The sequence below is a fragment of the Gossypium raimondii genome, chromosome 13 (assembly GCF_025698545.1).
Source record: "Gossypium raimondii isolate GPD5lz chromosome 13, ASM2569854v1, whole genome shotgun sequence".
Classification (NCBI taxonomy): Eukaryota; Viridiplantae; Streptophyta; class Magnoliopsida; order Malvales; family Malvaceae; genus Gossypium; species Gossypium raimondii.
In genome coordinates, this window is record NC_068577.1 from 6,522,324 (window position 1) to 6,537,778 (window position 15,455).

The window sequence follows — 15,455 nt, forward strand, 5'->3', positions numbered from 1 at the left end:
TTTATTCAAGCGAAGAATAAACAATTAATTTAATTAATTGCAAAGTGTTTTTCTTTACTTTTAACTTAGTATGGAAGATTCAAGATTATATAATCAAAAGAAATTTAAGTTTTGTAGACAAATATTAAATATGAATTATTTGAGTTGATTTCATTAAGGAAGATTTGGAAACATAAAATTTAAAACGAGATTAAATTAATTAATTTTAATATTATAGTAATATACCGGTTAACATTGTCAATAGATAAAACAAATTCAACAATCTATTCAATTTATTTTGATTTTTGAAATTTAAATCTTCAATATTAAAAAAAAAAGAAATTTAGAATTTCAGCAATGGGATAATTTTGGGTATTATTTTAGCTTTTGCCACTTTTTCAGTTTAATCCTTGATTATTATTTTTACCCAAATCAATACTTAGAAAATATTTTTAGGTGACCAAAATTAAAATGACCTAAAAGTTGGGTAAACAAAATGAAAGTGTAAACATGATGTGGCGTGTACAATAAATTGTCACTAGAGATTTAATGCTTGGGTGATTAAAATTAAAGCGTCCTAAAAGCTGGGTGCCCAAATTGCAAGTATTTCATTCTAGTCCCAAAATGAAAGTGACTCTAAAAGCTGGGTGACCAACTAAGTAGTTTACGCTTTTATACATCAACTGTTAATTTTCACTTTGGGTACTTATTTGTTTTTATTTGTTTGGATATGTATTTATTTCTTGAAAATTTATGTACTCTTAATTTATTTTTAATTTACTTGTGTAAAATGATTTCTTATACAACTTTATATTAATTGAAATATGCTACTTGAGAAATTTATTAGAGCGACATAATTATCACTAATTTACATACTAAAAACATGACATAATTATCCTTTGGGAATATAGTTTACAATTATATTGAAATATTATTAATATTTATCAATTTTCACAAGGTTAATATTTGCAAATAAGGAACTTAAGATTTTGTTTATTTAAATTTTTAAAAATATTTACTAATTAATTTCCATAATGGATGTTTTAGTTCACGAGTAATAGTATTTTATTTCAATAATTTCACCCAATAAAGACTAAAGTATTATAAACAAATAAATATTTAACAATAAAATGTGTCATGCATTTATTTGTTATTTTACATATATCAGCTTGCCTTCAACTACCAACTAAGTTTTACCAAACACTTTCAAATAAAAGATTAATAGAATCAGCCCATTGCCAAATCAAGGATGAATAGCATAATTAAAGCAAAACAGTGACCAAAGTAGTGTCCGTTACCGAAATCAACGAACATGGCACTAACAATACCTGTTATACTGGCATACTCCTATGCACGTGTCCTACCCACCACCCCCTTCTCATCTCTCTCATATCAACACTGGCTGTTTCCCCCATAATTCCTACTCTCTCTATATTTTTCAGTTTTTTTTTAATTGGTTTTAGTATTTAGTTTTTCAGATGATGAGAGTAAAGGGTATTGTTCAAACATTATTATTAAATAGATTGTGGGAAAATGGAGGGATGTTTGATTGGTGGGATGAGATTGATAAATCCCAGGAATGCCAAAGATTCATTTTCCATTTATTGGCCGTTTCTTATGCTTTTGTTTCATTTGGTGCTCTGGTATTCTTCCCTTTTTTGTTTCTTCATCTGCATTTTTCATGTTTTCCACTGGCGATTTCTTTTCAAAGAACAGGGACTTTTAATGAAACATCAAATGAAAATATGAAACCCTTCAATGATTTAATGAATGGTTTTAGGAGGCAAAGGTTGTGTATGGATGGAATTTGATGTTAATGTCTACTCCACATTGGTGAATTATCATCAAAAAAGTTATATTTATGCCAATAAGGTCTTGGTTATGTTGGATGAGTTGATTCTGATTCTAATTGATGCAAATTTTATTATTTATTATTTACGATCTGTATTGTCATTGTACTTGTAAACTTTATAATGCATGGTATCAAATCAAAATTACTTAGGTACAACTTTGCCGGATTCAACAACGAGTGCCGGAGTACGGGTGGACGACCCAAAAGGTTTTCCACTTGATGAACTTCGTTGTGAATGGATGTAAGACTTGTGTGTTATAATCTCTCATAGTTCAGCAACTACCTGTTTTATAACGTTGCTAAAATAAATCATTGCACGCCATTTTAACAGTGAGGGCTGTTCTTTTCGGTTTCTACAAGACTGCGTTTCTCGTTAAATCCAAGGTCTGCGTCGTTGTTTAGAGTCGATAATCCGGTTTTTTACATTGTGAAAAGAGCATTTTGATAGCATGGCGATGTAATCTCTAGACTTTCATAACAATGACTGCCATATGAATCCAACAGTTCATATTGTTTAAATCACGATTCCGGTATTCCGAAATGTGTAGAGTTAGTTATAATTCCGGTCACCTGAAGCAATAGTTGTTATGTTAACGATATCATCTTAGTTGAGCTTCATTGCCTTATTATGACATCGATCCTTATACAGGCACTCGAAATGGTGCTTCTGGATCTTCCGAATCTTCTATTCTTTTCGACATATATGTTGCTTGTTCTTTTCTGGGCCGAGATATATTACCAGGTAGATAACTATCCCTTGCTACGTCAACATATTCGCATAATTTGATTACACTGCTAATTTGATGCTAACGGATTCTTCTTTTTTATTTTCGTTTCTTAGGCAAGAAGTCTTCCCATTAATAAACTTAGGCCTGCATACTATAGCATCAACGGATTTATGTACTTTGCTCAGGTAAAAGTAAGAATGTAATTGCTCATCAGCTAGGCTTATAGTGATTCGGATTCTCAATGCATTTAAAGAAGCCTACTGGTTTTCTATGCTAACAGGCATGCATATGGATTTCAGTACGATTAAGTCATAGCCCGATTGCCATCGAATTTGCTAGACTCTTCATTTCAGGTATGTTTTTCTGTTTTGCATTTTCCGATGCTATAATGTAGTTTGAGTAATCGTTTTTATGAAGTTATCAAATGGAATAGCTTCCGAAGAAGTAATGGACATATTTCGAGTTTTGAGTGACTTAAAAAGGTGCTGGATTAGTGTATTTGCATTTGCATTTTGCAGTTATTTCACTCTGCGCTGCATTCGGATTCATTCTATATGGCGGGAGGTAAGAGTCGATATCGACCCTACAACAGATTTTAGGTTTCGTTCCTTCTTTAATCGCTTCTCTGTCGTTTTATGTCGTTAGGTTGTTCTTCATGTTGAGACGCTTCCCGATCGAATCCAGAGGTCGTCAAAAGAAGCTGTTCGAGGTTTGTTAACTTGTAATTATAAAGACTTTGATATCCTTTCAAACCATTTATCCTCATTCGATGTGTTTTTCTATGGCAGGTTGGCTTTGTAACAGGGATATGTTGTGCTTGTTTCCTGCTAAGATGCTTCATGGTAAGCCATGCTCAATAAAAAATAAATCATAAAAGTTGCATATACGTAACGAAAACCGTTTTCTGTCGGTTCTGTTTTGCAGGTTATGGCCTCTGTATTTGACAAGAATGCCGATGTCGACGTTCTGTATCATCCACTCCTAAATCTTATCTACTACATGGTACATATGATTTCTCGACTTTGCGACTCTTTTATTCATGCTACAATTAGATTCAACTCTGGTCATAATTTCTATGTTTCCATATAACTCTTTCATTAATCTAACTATTACTGGGACATTAAATGGTAGTTCAAATCTGATATGGAACATATTTAAAACACGTGGATTAAATTATAAACATGTGTATGTTTATTACTTGAATCATTTAGATCTGATACCTTTAAAAAATCAATCTTTTTTTATGTTTAATTGACATTTTTTAACATGTTAAATCCAAGTTGTCCATACAGTAAAAATACGAGTATTTACAATTGGATCCATATTATATCCAAACTAACATTTAATGTACATATGGATCCTTTGATAATTCAGTTAGAACGTTTTGAAGTTTGATCAATTTAGAATCAAAATGATATCGACCCTACAAATAGAACGAACAATGATTAGATCAGTTTGCATAACATAGATTGTACTGCAATGTGAATATTTGCGAGTTTTCTAACGGTATTTCCATCTATTATTTTTGTTCCGATAGTTGGTAGAGATTCTACCGTCAGCATTGGTGTTGTTTATCCTTCGGAAATTGCCCCCGAAGAGAGTTTCTGATCAGTACTATCCCATTAGATGAAGAGCTGAATGCAGTTCGTAATCTGAAACTTGAAAAGGTTAAATGCAATGCAAAGGAAATTTATGTGGGAGCTACCCTGCCACTGCCTTCATCCATGCTCTTAAACCTTCCTCAATGCCGAAACGACTTAACATTTCTCTATGTACATTGTTTTTCCCGAAATCCACTTCTTTAAATTGGCAAAACTTGTTACATTAAAAAATAAGTGACGTGACTGAAGCACAAGTGAAATGATCTACTGACATCATATACGTCGTATATTTTGACTTACTGATAAATCTTCCAAGAGTAATGGATGGATTAAATAAGTGAATTGAGTTTTAAAATTAAAAAATAAGAAGAAACGAATATTGTGTTTTTACCTTATAGCGAGTAACTTCTAATCCTACCCTCGTCAAATAGATAAATAAAGAGAAGAGATTTATAAGAGGAAACGATTCTAATCAAGTAATGAAAAAATTAAACATAAAAAGCACAATAAGAGAATAAAACCATTTAGTTGATCAAATGAGGTTCTAATTATTTTTAAAAAATAATTTAGCATCAAATAAAATAAAATAAAATAAAATAATTCATAAAAAAACTTAATAGAATGGGTCGATCAAAATCTGAAAATAAACCAAAAAAGAAAAGAAGAGAAGAAAGATTTGAACAGAAATTAAGCACACAAAGGGAATCAATAAGTACATATTAATATCTAAAATGTCACTCATAACCCCTTCCTCTCAACGGATTTTAACACTAAATCTCCCATGAAGCAACCAATAAAATACTACTCTAACCCTTTTCTGAGTTAAGAAATTTATATGGGATTAAAGTCACTATTTAACCTGACAAACAAAAGTAAAAAACGGATTTCACACGTCACCTAAAAACAAACATACAATCAATGTACGTTAGATGGCTATATTTACAGACACAACGGAAGTTAAAACCCTTCGTAATGCTGCAACGAAAGCTGTCGTACCGGTTTCTGTACAGTTTGGATAGGGCAAAGGTTCGAAGGACCTTATTCGAATGCAATCGACATGAAATTTTCGTCATCTAAAAGAGTCTCGATATCAATAAAGTCTTCATCACCGTCTCCTTCACCCTCACCTGCTTCTTCTGTACTGCTCAGAACCATATCACAAGCCTGTAAAACAATATCTCAAAAATAGTCGGTCTTTTGATAAAATATCAAGGTAAAAAATAGAACTGGTGAGCACAGAGTTTGTTTGAACCACCTTTTTACAATCAAAATTACGGCATACAATCTGAAGAATATAAAATTGGTATTATAAAACTAGCAATTAGACCTGCAAATTGGCGAGAAGGTTTGTTTTGGATTAGACCAATCTAGATTGTGTCAATTCGAGTTCTAAAATTTTCAGGTCATTTCATGCTCAAGTTGTTTTGGGTTAAAGATAATTTGGACTTGAAGCTTGGTTTTTTGGGTAGGATGCATGTTCAAACTATTTAGGGTTCAAGTCATTCTAGGTTCGGTTCACTTCAAATTACTTGTTTCATTTCAGGTTTGGGTTCAAGCTAGGATGGACAGGTTTGAGTTGTTGACTTTTATGGTCAAATCGATTTTAAATTAGTTTAGGGTTTCGGGTTCAGATCAAAATTGACAGATCTACTTGCAATGATTGGCCTAAAGTAATAAACTTTAGCAAAAGTAGAAATTTATATAAAAGGAAAACAAGATATACCTTGTTCTCACGAATCCCTTGAACCAAGGTCAGCAGCCTCCGATATTGACCTCGTCCTTCAGGATTCTGAGCCATGGACTTAACCCTAGTAAGTGCCTTTTGCAGCCTTTCCTCAGTTTGTTTCCTTCCTTCCTTAAGAAAATCATAATCATCCTCTTTCGAGGGCGTGCACTGTGGATCAGGTTCCTTGGTAATTGCATCTCGTCGAAATCCTCGCAAACCACTTCCTTTACGTCTCCACCGTAGAATAACTTTCTCCAGAATACCCACCGACCAGACAATTGTTCTATACTGTTTCCTCACCTGGTGTCCTCTAACATGGGCCTTCATACCATAAAATATTTCAAATAAATATTAAAATTCAAGACTTAAAAGTTCGGAGGTAAATAATACATCAACAGATCCTTAAACTAACAGAGACCCAAAACCCTTTTATGTTCTTGTCTCTTAAAGAAGTCGGGTAAAAAAAACTGCCTAGGAAATGCCTCGTACATCAGATTATGAAATAAACCTTTTCCAGAGAAAAAGTTAAGAGAAGATAAAGGAAAAGATCAACCAAGAAAGTAAGCCATCAGCAAAGACAAAAGCAGAGCAACAAACCTGGATTTTGACAATTCTTTGCCGGATCAATAAGAATTCTTTTCTTTTCTTCCAACCACGGTACTTTTTCTGGATTTGTGTTGCAGCAGCATGAGCCACCCCATCAATATGCAATGGCCTGCGTGCCTTAGCAGTTAGAAGTGAAATAGCATGCTCATCTGACACACCATCACCAGACTCACTCAATTGTTTCCGCTGGAAGGATTGCATCCTGAACATTTGATGTATACGATCGGCAGCTTGTGTGGCATTGCATACGGCAGTAAGTGAGTCTTTCAATGACAGTATGTCATCACTATCAAATACAGGAGTTGCTATTCGGTCTGAAACTGTTTGTACAGCTTCCTTTTGATCATTCATTGTGAGATTAGAAAGGAAACTAGTCAAGGAAGATTCAGCAAGAAAACCAGAAATTCCTTTGTGCCCATTGCCAGAAGCCAAGTCTGCAGGAGGTCTGCCCAAAGGAAATTCTGGAGTGGGGTCTGTAACGGCTCCCGCCGCTGCTCCCAGGGACACTAGAATAGCAACTGTTTGCTCTCTGAATTTTGCAAAAAAGATTTGAACACACAACAAAGCCACATAAGTTTTGCACCTAATACAGCATTTACTTGTCAAAATCCAAGAAATTAATGCTACTATTTACACCTAGGATGTTGCCAAATGATTTCATAACCAAAGTACATATTCAAATTACTGCCAATTCAGTGAGAAATTTGACAGATTATAAATTGAAAACTCTAGGTGCATATAACAGAAACAAGTTTAGAGGTCCTTGCCTGCCACAGAAAGCAGCCCAGTGCAATGCAGTCCATCCATTTGCATCACGAAAATTTATACTAACTCCAGCAGTAACAGTAGGTTTTATTGCCCAATCGTAACCAAGTGCAGCAGCTAAGTGTAGTACACCTTGACCCTTCTCATCTAATACATTCGGCCCCTTACCATCTTCCATTATTTTGTGAAGTAGCCATGAGTACAACTTCTCTTTCATCAATTTCTGAAGGAGGCAGTCCTTTTCTTTATGTTGAGACACATCCTTATCAGATGAGGGATCTACAATCCGGTGGCATTCCTCTTCCTCTCTCATTGATATAATTTTAGTAATTAAGTCTCGCTTCTCCCTAACACCTTCAGAATGATGATTAGGATAATTGGAAGATTTCAGAGAAAGTAACCTCTCGAATCGCATCAGCATTTCTCTTGAAGCAATATCATAGATATCCAAAATGTTTATGTCTTTAGTGAATCCTGCTCGATAGTCAAATTCTCGGACTTCGCTACAAGCTAACCTGTTGGAACACGTAACATAAAAAGGGACTTGCCCAACACTGTGAGGTGGAGCATAACAAGAAAGAATGCCATCTGCAATGACCTCAGCTGAAACCTCCACTTCCCCAAACATACATGACCAGTTATATTTTGCTACTTGCTCTTGACTCCTCAAATATGTTCCAATAATCAACACCTGTTTCATTATGAAGAAAATAAGAAACGGAAAACACAAGAAATAAAAAACTCAAAAGCTGAATAGACATTTAAAGATAACAATATGTGCTTGTGTAATACACATACATATATGTGTCTGTGTAACAATTAAACCTAAGTGAAAGAGATTTAAAACATTATTAAATGAAACCATTGAGAACTTCAAGCAATTAACATGCTAAGGCTATGCACACAAATAAGTACCAGGGCATAATCAGTAAAGTTGAAGAATGCACAAGAAATAAAAACATGACAAATTATCGATTTTCAGTAAGAAAGCAGGTAGGAAAAGGCCAAGAGAATAAGCAAGTAGATAACTAAAATCTTCATTATGATAGTTGCAGCAGAAACTTAACTTTACAGATTCAACAAAAAATTTAATACCTCAGTTTCTAAGTCTATGTAAGCCCACTTTGGTGAAAAATCAACTATGCTGAAGAGTTGGTCATGGGAGAGAGAAGGGCTCAAAGAAGCATCATCAGATACATTTCCACACTCAACAGTGCTCCAGGCAATACCAGATGAGGATTGCATCTGCAGATTATCTACTTCTCCAAGTTCTTTAGTAACCCATCGTGAAAAACTGTCAACTTTCTTCAAGCTTTCTTCACCATCAAGTAATGATTTTTTCAGAGATAAAGCATAGTTGACATTTCCATCCAAATGCATATCATTATCAGGATATGTTCTCATGACAGAATGGGAATCTGCATTCATAATCTGCATTTGAAGGTTTTTATGCAGAGGCTGGTCGTTGAAAACACCATGGCCGGAAAATTCCTCAAGAGTGTTTTGAAATTCATGAGCATTTTGCTCAAATAACTTAGAATCAAACGGCAAATCAAAATTTGAAGATGGATCCATGGACCATTTAGGCAGCTCTAAGGCATTGTCAGCCAAAGGAGTCTGAAAGATGTACTTGAATTAGAACATCTATAAATCATGATTTTGACAAAAGATCCAAATAAGACCAAACATCAAAAGTACAGAAAGAGAAAACCAATCTATTAAGAGAAGTTTGGTTAAATTTTTTATATTTTCTGACTACATACTCTTGTTATTACTTGTAATCAATCCTTTAGGCATTACACATCAGAAAAAAACTCAAAAGTTGACAGTTCTCTGTAACTGTCTAAGTTTCAATAAACTCTGACACGATTCAATTCTGTATGCTTAATAAAGAAAGGAAAGTGAAAAGAATACCAGTTTCTGGCATTAGTTCAAAATTAGATAAAACATTTAGCATTAGAAATTATAAAGAAACCACATGCATTTAAAAATTCAGCATTTAGCCTCACACAATTTCTACATAATATAATAGATAATATACAGAAAAAAATAAATTATTACAAATAGTACACTTTTAAGAGTAAATATCAATCTTAAAGTCTCAATCTCAAATTTATGAGCATGACATAGAAATTAAATGATTTAGGCCTACAAAATGCAACTACCAAGAATACCTGCCAATGTGGTTGTGTAGGCAAAGGATTTCCAAACTCCCCGCCAGCACTCTCGACAGCTAATAGCTTGCCTTTCATCATGGTTTCTTGTTGCAGGCTGATGCTAATAGTATCAGGTTGAGTGGAAGTCAGTGAAGCATTAGAAAATGCATCAGCATATACAGGCACATATGGCTCCAAGCCCTGTTCCCACGATGTCAAACCAAGTGTTCTTTGAGCTTCACTAATGCAAGAGCCGTAATTAGTATCCCCGGTTCTATCTCCATGAAGATGTGAAACTTCAGTTACTCCGGGAATTGATGACTGGCCTTCATGTTCATATTGTAAGAGTTTCAAGTTTGATGCATAAAGCAATTAACAGAAGCAGCCTGATAAAAACAAAATCATAAAAAACAATGCTTACCTTGAATGGGGTGTGGAGAATAATGATTTAAAAAGCCAGGATCCAACTTGTCCATCACAGTAGCATTTCCTATTTGGGGCGATGTACGGACTCTAGAACTTGCTTGGCAACTATCCTCTGCATGATATCTCACATAAGTTGCATTGAGTTTGCATGCATAATGAGAGAGGAAATATGGCAACTTAATACCATTACACTATTTTGGCAGAAGGATATGAATATGACAGCACAGGAAAAAAAAATTACCAGAATCAGCGTCTTCATATAAGGAAGTTAAACTCGTTATTGAACATGCTGAATTCGCATGGGCAGAAGGTTCTTTTGTATGAGTAACAGAATTGCTAGAAGTCAAAAGACTGCTAGTTTGGGAGTTTGATAAATCACTATTCTCTCTTATGCCTCCAATTGTTCTACTACCCTGAAGGAAAGTAACCAATAATGTCTGATCTGAATAAACGTAACATGAGGAAAGATTGACCATTCAAAGGAGCTTAAGAGTGGTCTAGTCGAAATCAATTTGCCACTAAATTAACAACTTTTGTGATAATCAATCAGAATTAATAAAAGAAAAGAGCAATTACCTTAACTTCCAAGTAGTGCACAAAAACTATGTGCATCAAATCCCTACAACAGCAACAAAACCATTCAAACCAAAATTAACAAGGCTTAGAGACTATAAATTTCCAAATACCCAGCCCACCCCAACCAAAAAAAAGTACTATTATTTGAAAAATAAGAGTTCAAAGAAATCAGACTGCCAATAGTCCTAGGAGGGTTCCATATATCGCAGAACTCAGAGTAAAGTTGCATTATTTGCTAATAAAGTATTGATTGTAAATTACTCAGGCCAAAAAATCTGATAAAGCAATTCAAATATTGACTTCCCCAACTTGCTTTACAAGTCAATGTAAGCAAAGATTATGCAACAATCATTGTGACAGACTCTAGACAAGATGAATATCTGTTACACAAATTCCCGCATTGACAACCAGTAGAGGTTTCTATGGAAATCTGACATGTATTACATGGGAAATAAGGCCCAGGCATAAACAAATTATTGAACACAGTTAATTTGATATTACTTTATGCCCCCATATCTGGGATCCATGGAAGTACCCTTCTAAGCACTATGGTACTAGCACATAGCTGCAAAGCGAAATATAATTAATTGTAATAAAGAAAAAAACAAAATAAAGAAAGCATGCAGCTATAGGAACATGAACATCCCTATCATTAACCACAAAAATATATCATATATATTAACCCATACGGTTCAAGCATCCAATAGCTGCGCCTCTGAAAGTTCTCATTCTCTTCTCCATGGGCATAGTAGCAATGCAACTTATCAACGCTTCCAACCTAAAATTGCTTTAAAGAAGTTACTCTTAGGTGAAATTTCCGATCGATAAGAGAATCACTGATAAAGACTTCCTGAATTGATAAAATTATATGGCTGCATTGAATAAAACTTCATATTTCTATTGTTGCAATACTTACCTTCAGCTTCTCATGAGCTTCCTTCACAGTCTTTCCATCTTTTTTCTTCCTCCAATTATGTCCATCCTTCCTAAAGTATCTTAACACCTTTCGATCAAAAAGAAAGAGTGAACCACCTGAAAAGTTTAAGTTCATGTCAATGTCTGGTTGTTTAACCCTAAAATCAACCATAACTTCATTTATAAAATAAATAAAAAAACTTTCACGATGATAACGTCCATGTTTAAAGCATTTCTGTGCACCTTTCATGATTAAACAAAACAAGGTTTTTAGGACTGTAAAGTATAAGAAAGCAAAAATATATATCTATAAAAAAATAAAAGGAAAAAAGGCAAGCAACAACCAAAGCTGACAACAGAACAACATTAATATACTTCTGAAATTATTATTCTTGTATGCTTTTACCAAGCACTTAGTAATCATAATATAATTATGATTATCCACAATAAACATTAATGTTCATACTTGGAGGTCTAGTAGGAGGCTCTGACGTAATATGGAACTTCTGATAATTACAAAGAATTTCACAAATTTCAGCAGGTCTTAACCATCTATGTTGCGCTTCTAGTAAAATCTGTTCAATATCTACAAATCAGGAAACAAAATATAATTAGTAAAAGATTCATTGGCACAAGCAAACACATGACATGGAGAAATAAACCATGAAAAACTTAATCCATATTAAGAGTTCACACCTGTCCAAGAGACAGAGAGACCTATTTTAGCAAAAATCTTCATTTGTATTCCAAGAGACAGAGAGACCTATTTTAGCAAAAAGCTTCATTTGTATTATCATTAAATAACATTCCTTACCTATATTCCACTCTCAAAAACCCAAGAAAGTTGGATAATGAAAGATGTTCTAACTCAAACCAAGCAAAATTTCATTTGTTATCCAACTGTTAATTTTACATTGGAGCATTCCAAGTGCTTAAAGAGAGATAAAACTGCAAACTGTTCATAATGCAAATGCTTCTGTCTGCATAACCTAAGGTCACAAGCTTACCTTCCTGTGTTTACAGCAGATTATCAAGGCATGAATTGCTGTATTAATTGATATAAATTACCAGAAACAATCCAGAACCCAGGCATATTCTCTAATTCATTAAGCCTATTTGATAAGAGTTTTTAGCATTATCTCTTCAAAGCTTTCTAAAGTTATAAAATGTGCTCTTACTTCAAAACCAAAGTTAATTGATTTGAAAATACATTCTACTCTTCAATGCAAGCAGAAGAAAGCTTAAATCATCATTAATTCTATCATCTGACAATCAAACACTAAATCGTCGATTTTCCCATATGATATTAAGTCCTTCAATGCTAACAATTTAACAACTTCTTGCACCCAATCTCAGTAATCAAATTAAGTTATAAATCTAGACTTCAGTTGTAAATCAACCACTAAAACAAACACAATCCTAAAGCGGATCAATATAAAATTAACACTAATGACAATAAAGGAATTACGCACAAATTTGAGATTAAAAAAGCATTGATATAGTATGGAAATCTAAACTACCATATCTCTTTAAAGCTTTGTAAAGTTATACAAAGTGTTCTTACTTCAAAACCAAAGTTATCAATATGAAAATGCATTCTACTCTTCAATGCAAGCAGAAGAAAGCTCAAATCATCGTTAATTCTATCACTGGACAATCAAACCCTAAATCATCTATTTCCCGATATGATAATAAGTTCTTCAAAGCTAACAATTAACAATTCCTCCCTCCCAGTCTCAGTAATCAAATTAAGTTATATCTCTATACTCAAACTCCATTTTTCTCAGTAAATAGAATTCAATTATCATCCCTAGGCTTAAACCCCCATAAAACAAACACAATCCTAAAACGGATCAATGTAAAATTAACACTAATGAGAATTACAGAACTACGCGCAAATTTGAGACTAAAAACGCGTGGAAAAGGTACGGAAATCTAAACAAATATATTGTATATAAATATTTCTTTTCTAAAAAGTAGGTGAAAGAGACCGGCAGAAAGCTAACCTAATCGAGGAGCCAAACTGTAGGACGCGCGATCCGCCATGACTAGAAACTAGAACACGAAAAGATCAAGCGATTTGATTTGATTTTTTTTTTCTCTTTTGGAGTTGATTTTTGTTTGATTGTTGAGATAAGCAAAGAACGATAGAGACGAAAGCTGAGAAGAGGTTTTTTCTTTTTCTTGTTTTTTTTTTTTCTCTTTTGCTTCCTTTTGACTGTCTTACTGGGATTTTTATTTTTAAGTATATTATTTATGTGTATATGTGGAGCTGAGTGAGACTTTAGGAAATGTTTTATTCATAAAATTGACCCTAAATTATAATAAAATTTTCAGATTGATCCCTTTTACTTAAGTATTTAAAGTTTTTTATCAATTTCGTATATATGAACCAATAAGAACATGATAAATGAAATATTCTTGTTGAATGTCATATAATTTTTGGGTAAAATGAAATTCAGTTTATAGTTTAGATATCACTTTTAACAAAAAAAAATTAAGTACCTAAGTGAAAAAGCAACATAATTTTGGGGGTAATTTTGTAGTTAAACCTTAAAATTAATACCAACATGTGGCATATTATTGTAAGAGGTCAAACACTTTTTAGATAAAATTGATAATTTACTTTTGATAAAAATAAATAGTTTAGGATCACTTTAGAAATTTTGATATAAATTAGGAGCCAGTATAGTAATAAAACCCTTTAGAAAATCAGGGAAATGTGAAAACGATTTAGGAGCCACTTTACTGATAGAAAAGTGGAGAGGGCTTGGGAAAGTTCCACGTCGTGTAAAGGAAGCAACTTAATTATTTACCAATTATTTTTTTTTTGACTGTGCACGAATTTGATTCTACATATATTAGTCATTACATATTAAAATTTCAAAAATAAAAATTAATATTAGATTTATTGTAAATATATGTCTAACCCATTAGTGAGTTTGCGAGGTGGTTTATTTCAAGTTTGATATATAAAAGTTTATTGTTTTTTAAATGTTTGATATATTAACATTTAATGAATTGTTGATCTACAAAGGACAGTCTTTATACCAACCACCAAATGATCAATAGCTTTAAAAACCTCTCCCAGAACCCATGCTCTATTCACAATCGAGTCAGAATCAACCATAATGCTGGGATTATTTGAACACCTCCAAACACATCCTACTTACCTTCAAACTCCTCCTACCCGTATAAAACATTTTTTCAACAATTTTATTCTACTACTTAATGTGAGGAGTATGGGTTGACTCCAAATTTGTCTTACCTGGAAGCAACTGAGAGTATGCTCCAATCTAGGTTGACTTGAAGATGAAAACACCTCACCTGGACAGTATAAAACGCCATCACCTGGGCCTGGGGGAGGTCTCGCCTAAATCTTATCCGCACAAATATATATATATATATATACTGTTTTCTTTGACAGGCTTCAGAAATGTCATATGGTTTATTATCATTGTGGACTCGGAACGATGAGCGAATGCCTTTGCACGGGGAACTGTCGCCTTCTCGTAACAACTGGTGTGCTAATACAAAAAGCCAATTTCAACTTCCTTCCATAACAGCACGATGTTGTGTTCCTCATATTTCAAGGTGCCAATGAGGGTCGAATGTATTCATACAAACTTATGCCCACCATTACTATTAAAATAAATTTGATTTTTGTTGGAATATGTTCCAATTGTTGCATATGAAAAATTATAATCAATCAAAAGTTATATTATTTGGTTATTAACCAAGAGTTATCACATTTTATAGTGGTGAATTATGTCTTTTAAATTCAAAAATTGTATCACTTTATTATTAACAATGAATCATCTATCCATTTAGATAGTTGTGTTCCTATGAAGAGACATCAGAACTACTATAAGTAGGAGCCAAATTTCATTTGTCTGACACACCAGAAAATACATCAAATGTTTCTTTCTATTCTCCCATCATTTTTTATATTTCTAGATTATTCTATAAAGAATTACTGTAGAAATTCTTTGTAGAAATTGATATCATTGTTATGCTCCGCTCGATACTCAGTAGACTATTTTCGTCAATGTAAAACGTAGACAGTCATTAGGTTTCATTGTATCATCGAGGTTTATTTGCCAGTAGCTCTTTTACACACTAAAA

General features: G+C 33.4%; 2 protein-coding genes across 4 annotated transcripts; one reads left to right on the forward strand and one right to left on the reverse strand.

The window, feature by feature from the left end:
• The first annotated feature begins 1,520 nt into the window (after window positions 1–1,520).
• Window positions 1,521–4,594, forward strand: LOC105782486 (tobamovirus multiplication protein 1). The gene is made up of 11 exons (XM_012607246.2): window positions 1,521–1,622; window positions 1,982–2,072; window positions 2,163–2,215; window positions 2,481–2,573; window positions 2,673–2,744; window positions 2,840–2,912; window positions 3,078–3,123; window positions 3,205–3,268; window positions 3,348–3,401; window positions 3,484–3,561; window positions 4,097–4,594. The coding sequence occupies exons 1-11, from the start codon at window positions 1,521–1,523 to the stop codon at window positions 4,187–4,189; spliced, it is 819 nt and encodes a 272-aa protein (XP_012462700.2). The 3' UTR covers window positions 4,190–4,594.
• A 253-nt stretch (window positions 4,595–4,847) lies between these two features.
• Window positions 4,848–13,558, reverse strand: LOC105782485 (calmodulin-binding transcription activator 2). Of its 3 annotated transcripts, XM_052627205.1 has the most exons (14): window positions 13,337–13,558; window positions 12,027–12,093; window positions 11,797–11,916; window positions 11,332–11,447; window positions 11,105–11,193; window positions 10,416–10,458; window positions 10,081–10,252; window positions 9,835–9,951; window positions 9,432–9,739; window positions 8,353–8,874; window positions 7,260–7,948; window positions 6,484–7,021; window positions 5,884–6,207; window positions 4,848–5,324 (listed from the first exon to the last, which is right to left on the reverse strand). In XM_052627205.1, exons 2-14 carry the CDS (start codon window positions 12,067–12,069, stop codon window positions 5,199–5,201), a joined length of 3,207 nt encoding a protein of 1,068 aa, XP_052483165.1. In that variant the 5' UTR covers window positions 12,070–12,093; window positions 13,337–13,558; the 3' UTR covers window positions 4,848–5,198. The 3 variants fall into 3 exon arrangements, with proteins under 3 accessions (XP_052483165.1, XP_012462697.1, XP_012462698.1); XM_012607243.2 differs by lacking the exon at window positions 12,027–12,093; XM_012607244.1 differs by lacking the exons at window positions 11,797–11,916; window positions 12,027–12,093; window positions 13,337–13,558 and having other exon boundaries at window positions 11,105–11,202; window positions 11,332–11,450.
• Window positions 13,559–15,455: the final 1,897 nt, after the last annotated feature.

Excerpts from the sequence above, each read along its gene's own strand:
- LOC105782486 (XM_012607246.2), top strand. The coding sequence starts at position 1,521 with ATGTTTGATTGGTGGGATGAGATTGATAAATCCCAGGAATGCCAAAGA. Across the intron at positions 2,913-3,077 it reads TGCTAGACTCTTCATTTCAG|TTATTTCACTCTGCGCTGCA; the intron begins GTATGTTTTTCT and ends TGCATTTTGCAG. Across the intron at positions 3,562-4,096 it reads TAAATCTTATCTACTACATG|TTGGTAGAGATTCTACCGTC; the intron begins GTACATATGATT and ends TTGTTCCGATAG.
- LOC105782485 (XM_052627205.1), bottom strand. The coding sequence starts at position 12,069 with ATGAAGATTTTTGCTAAAATAGGTCTCTCTGTCTCTTGGACAG. Across the intron at positions 11,194-11,331 it reads AAGCTCATGAGAAGCTGAAG|GTTGGAAGCGTTGATAAGTT; the intron begins GTAAGTATTGCA and ends AAGCAATTTTAG. Across the intron at positions 5,325-5,883 it reads AAGGGATTCGTGAGAACAAG|GCTTGTGATATGGTTCTGAG; the intron begins GTATATCTTGTT and ends ATTGTTTTACAG.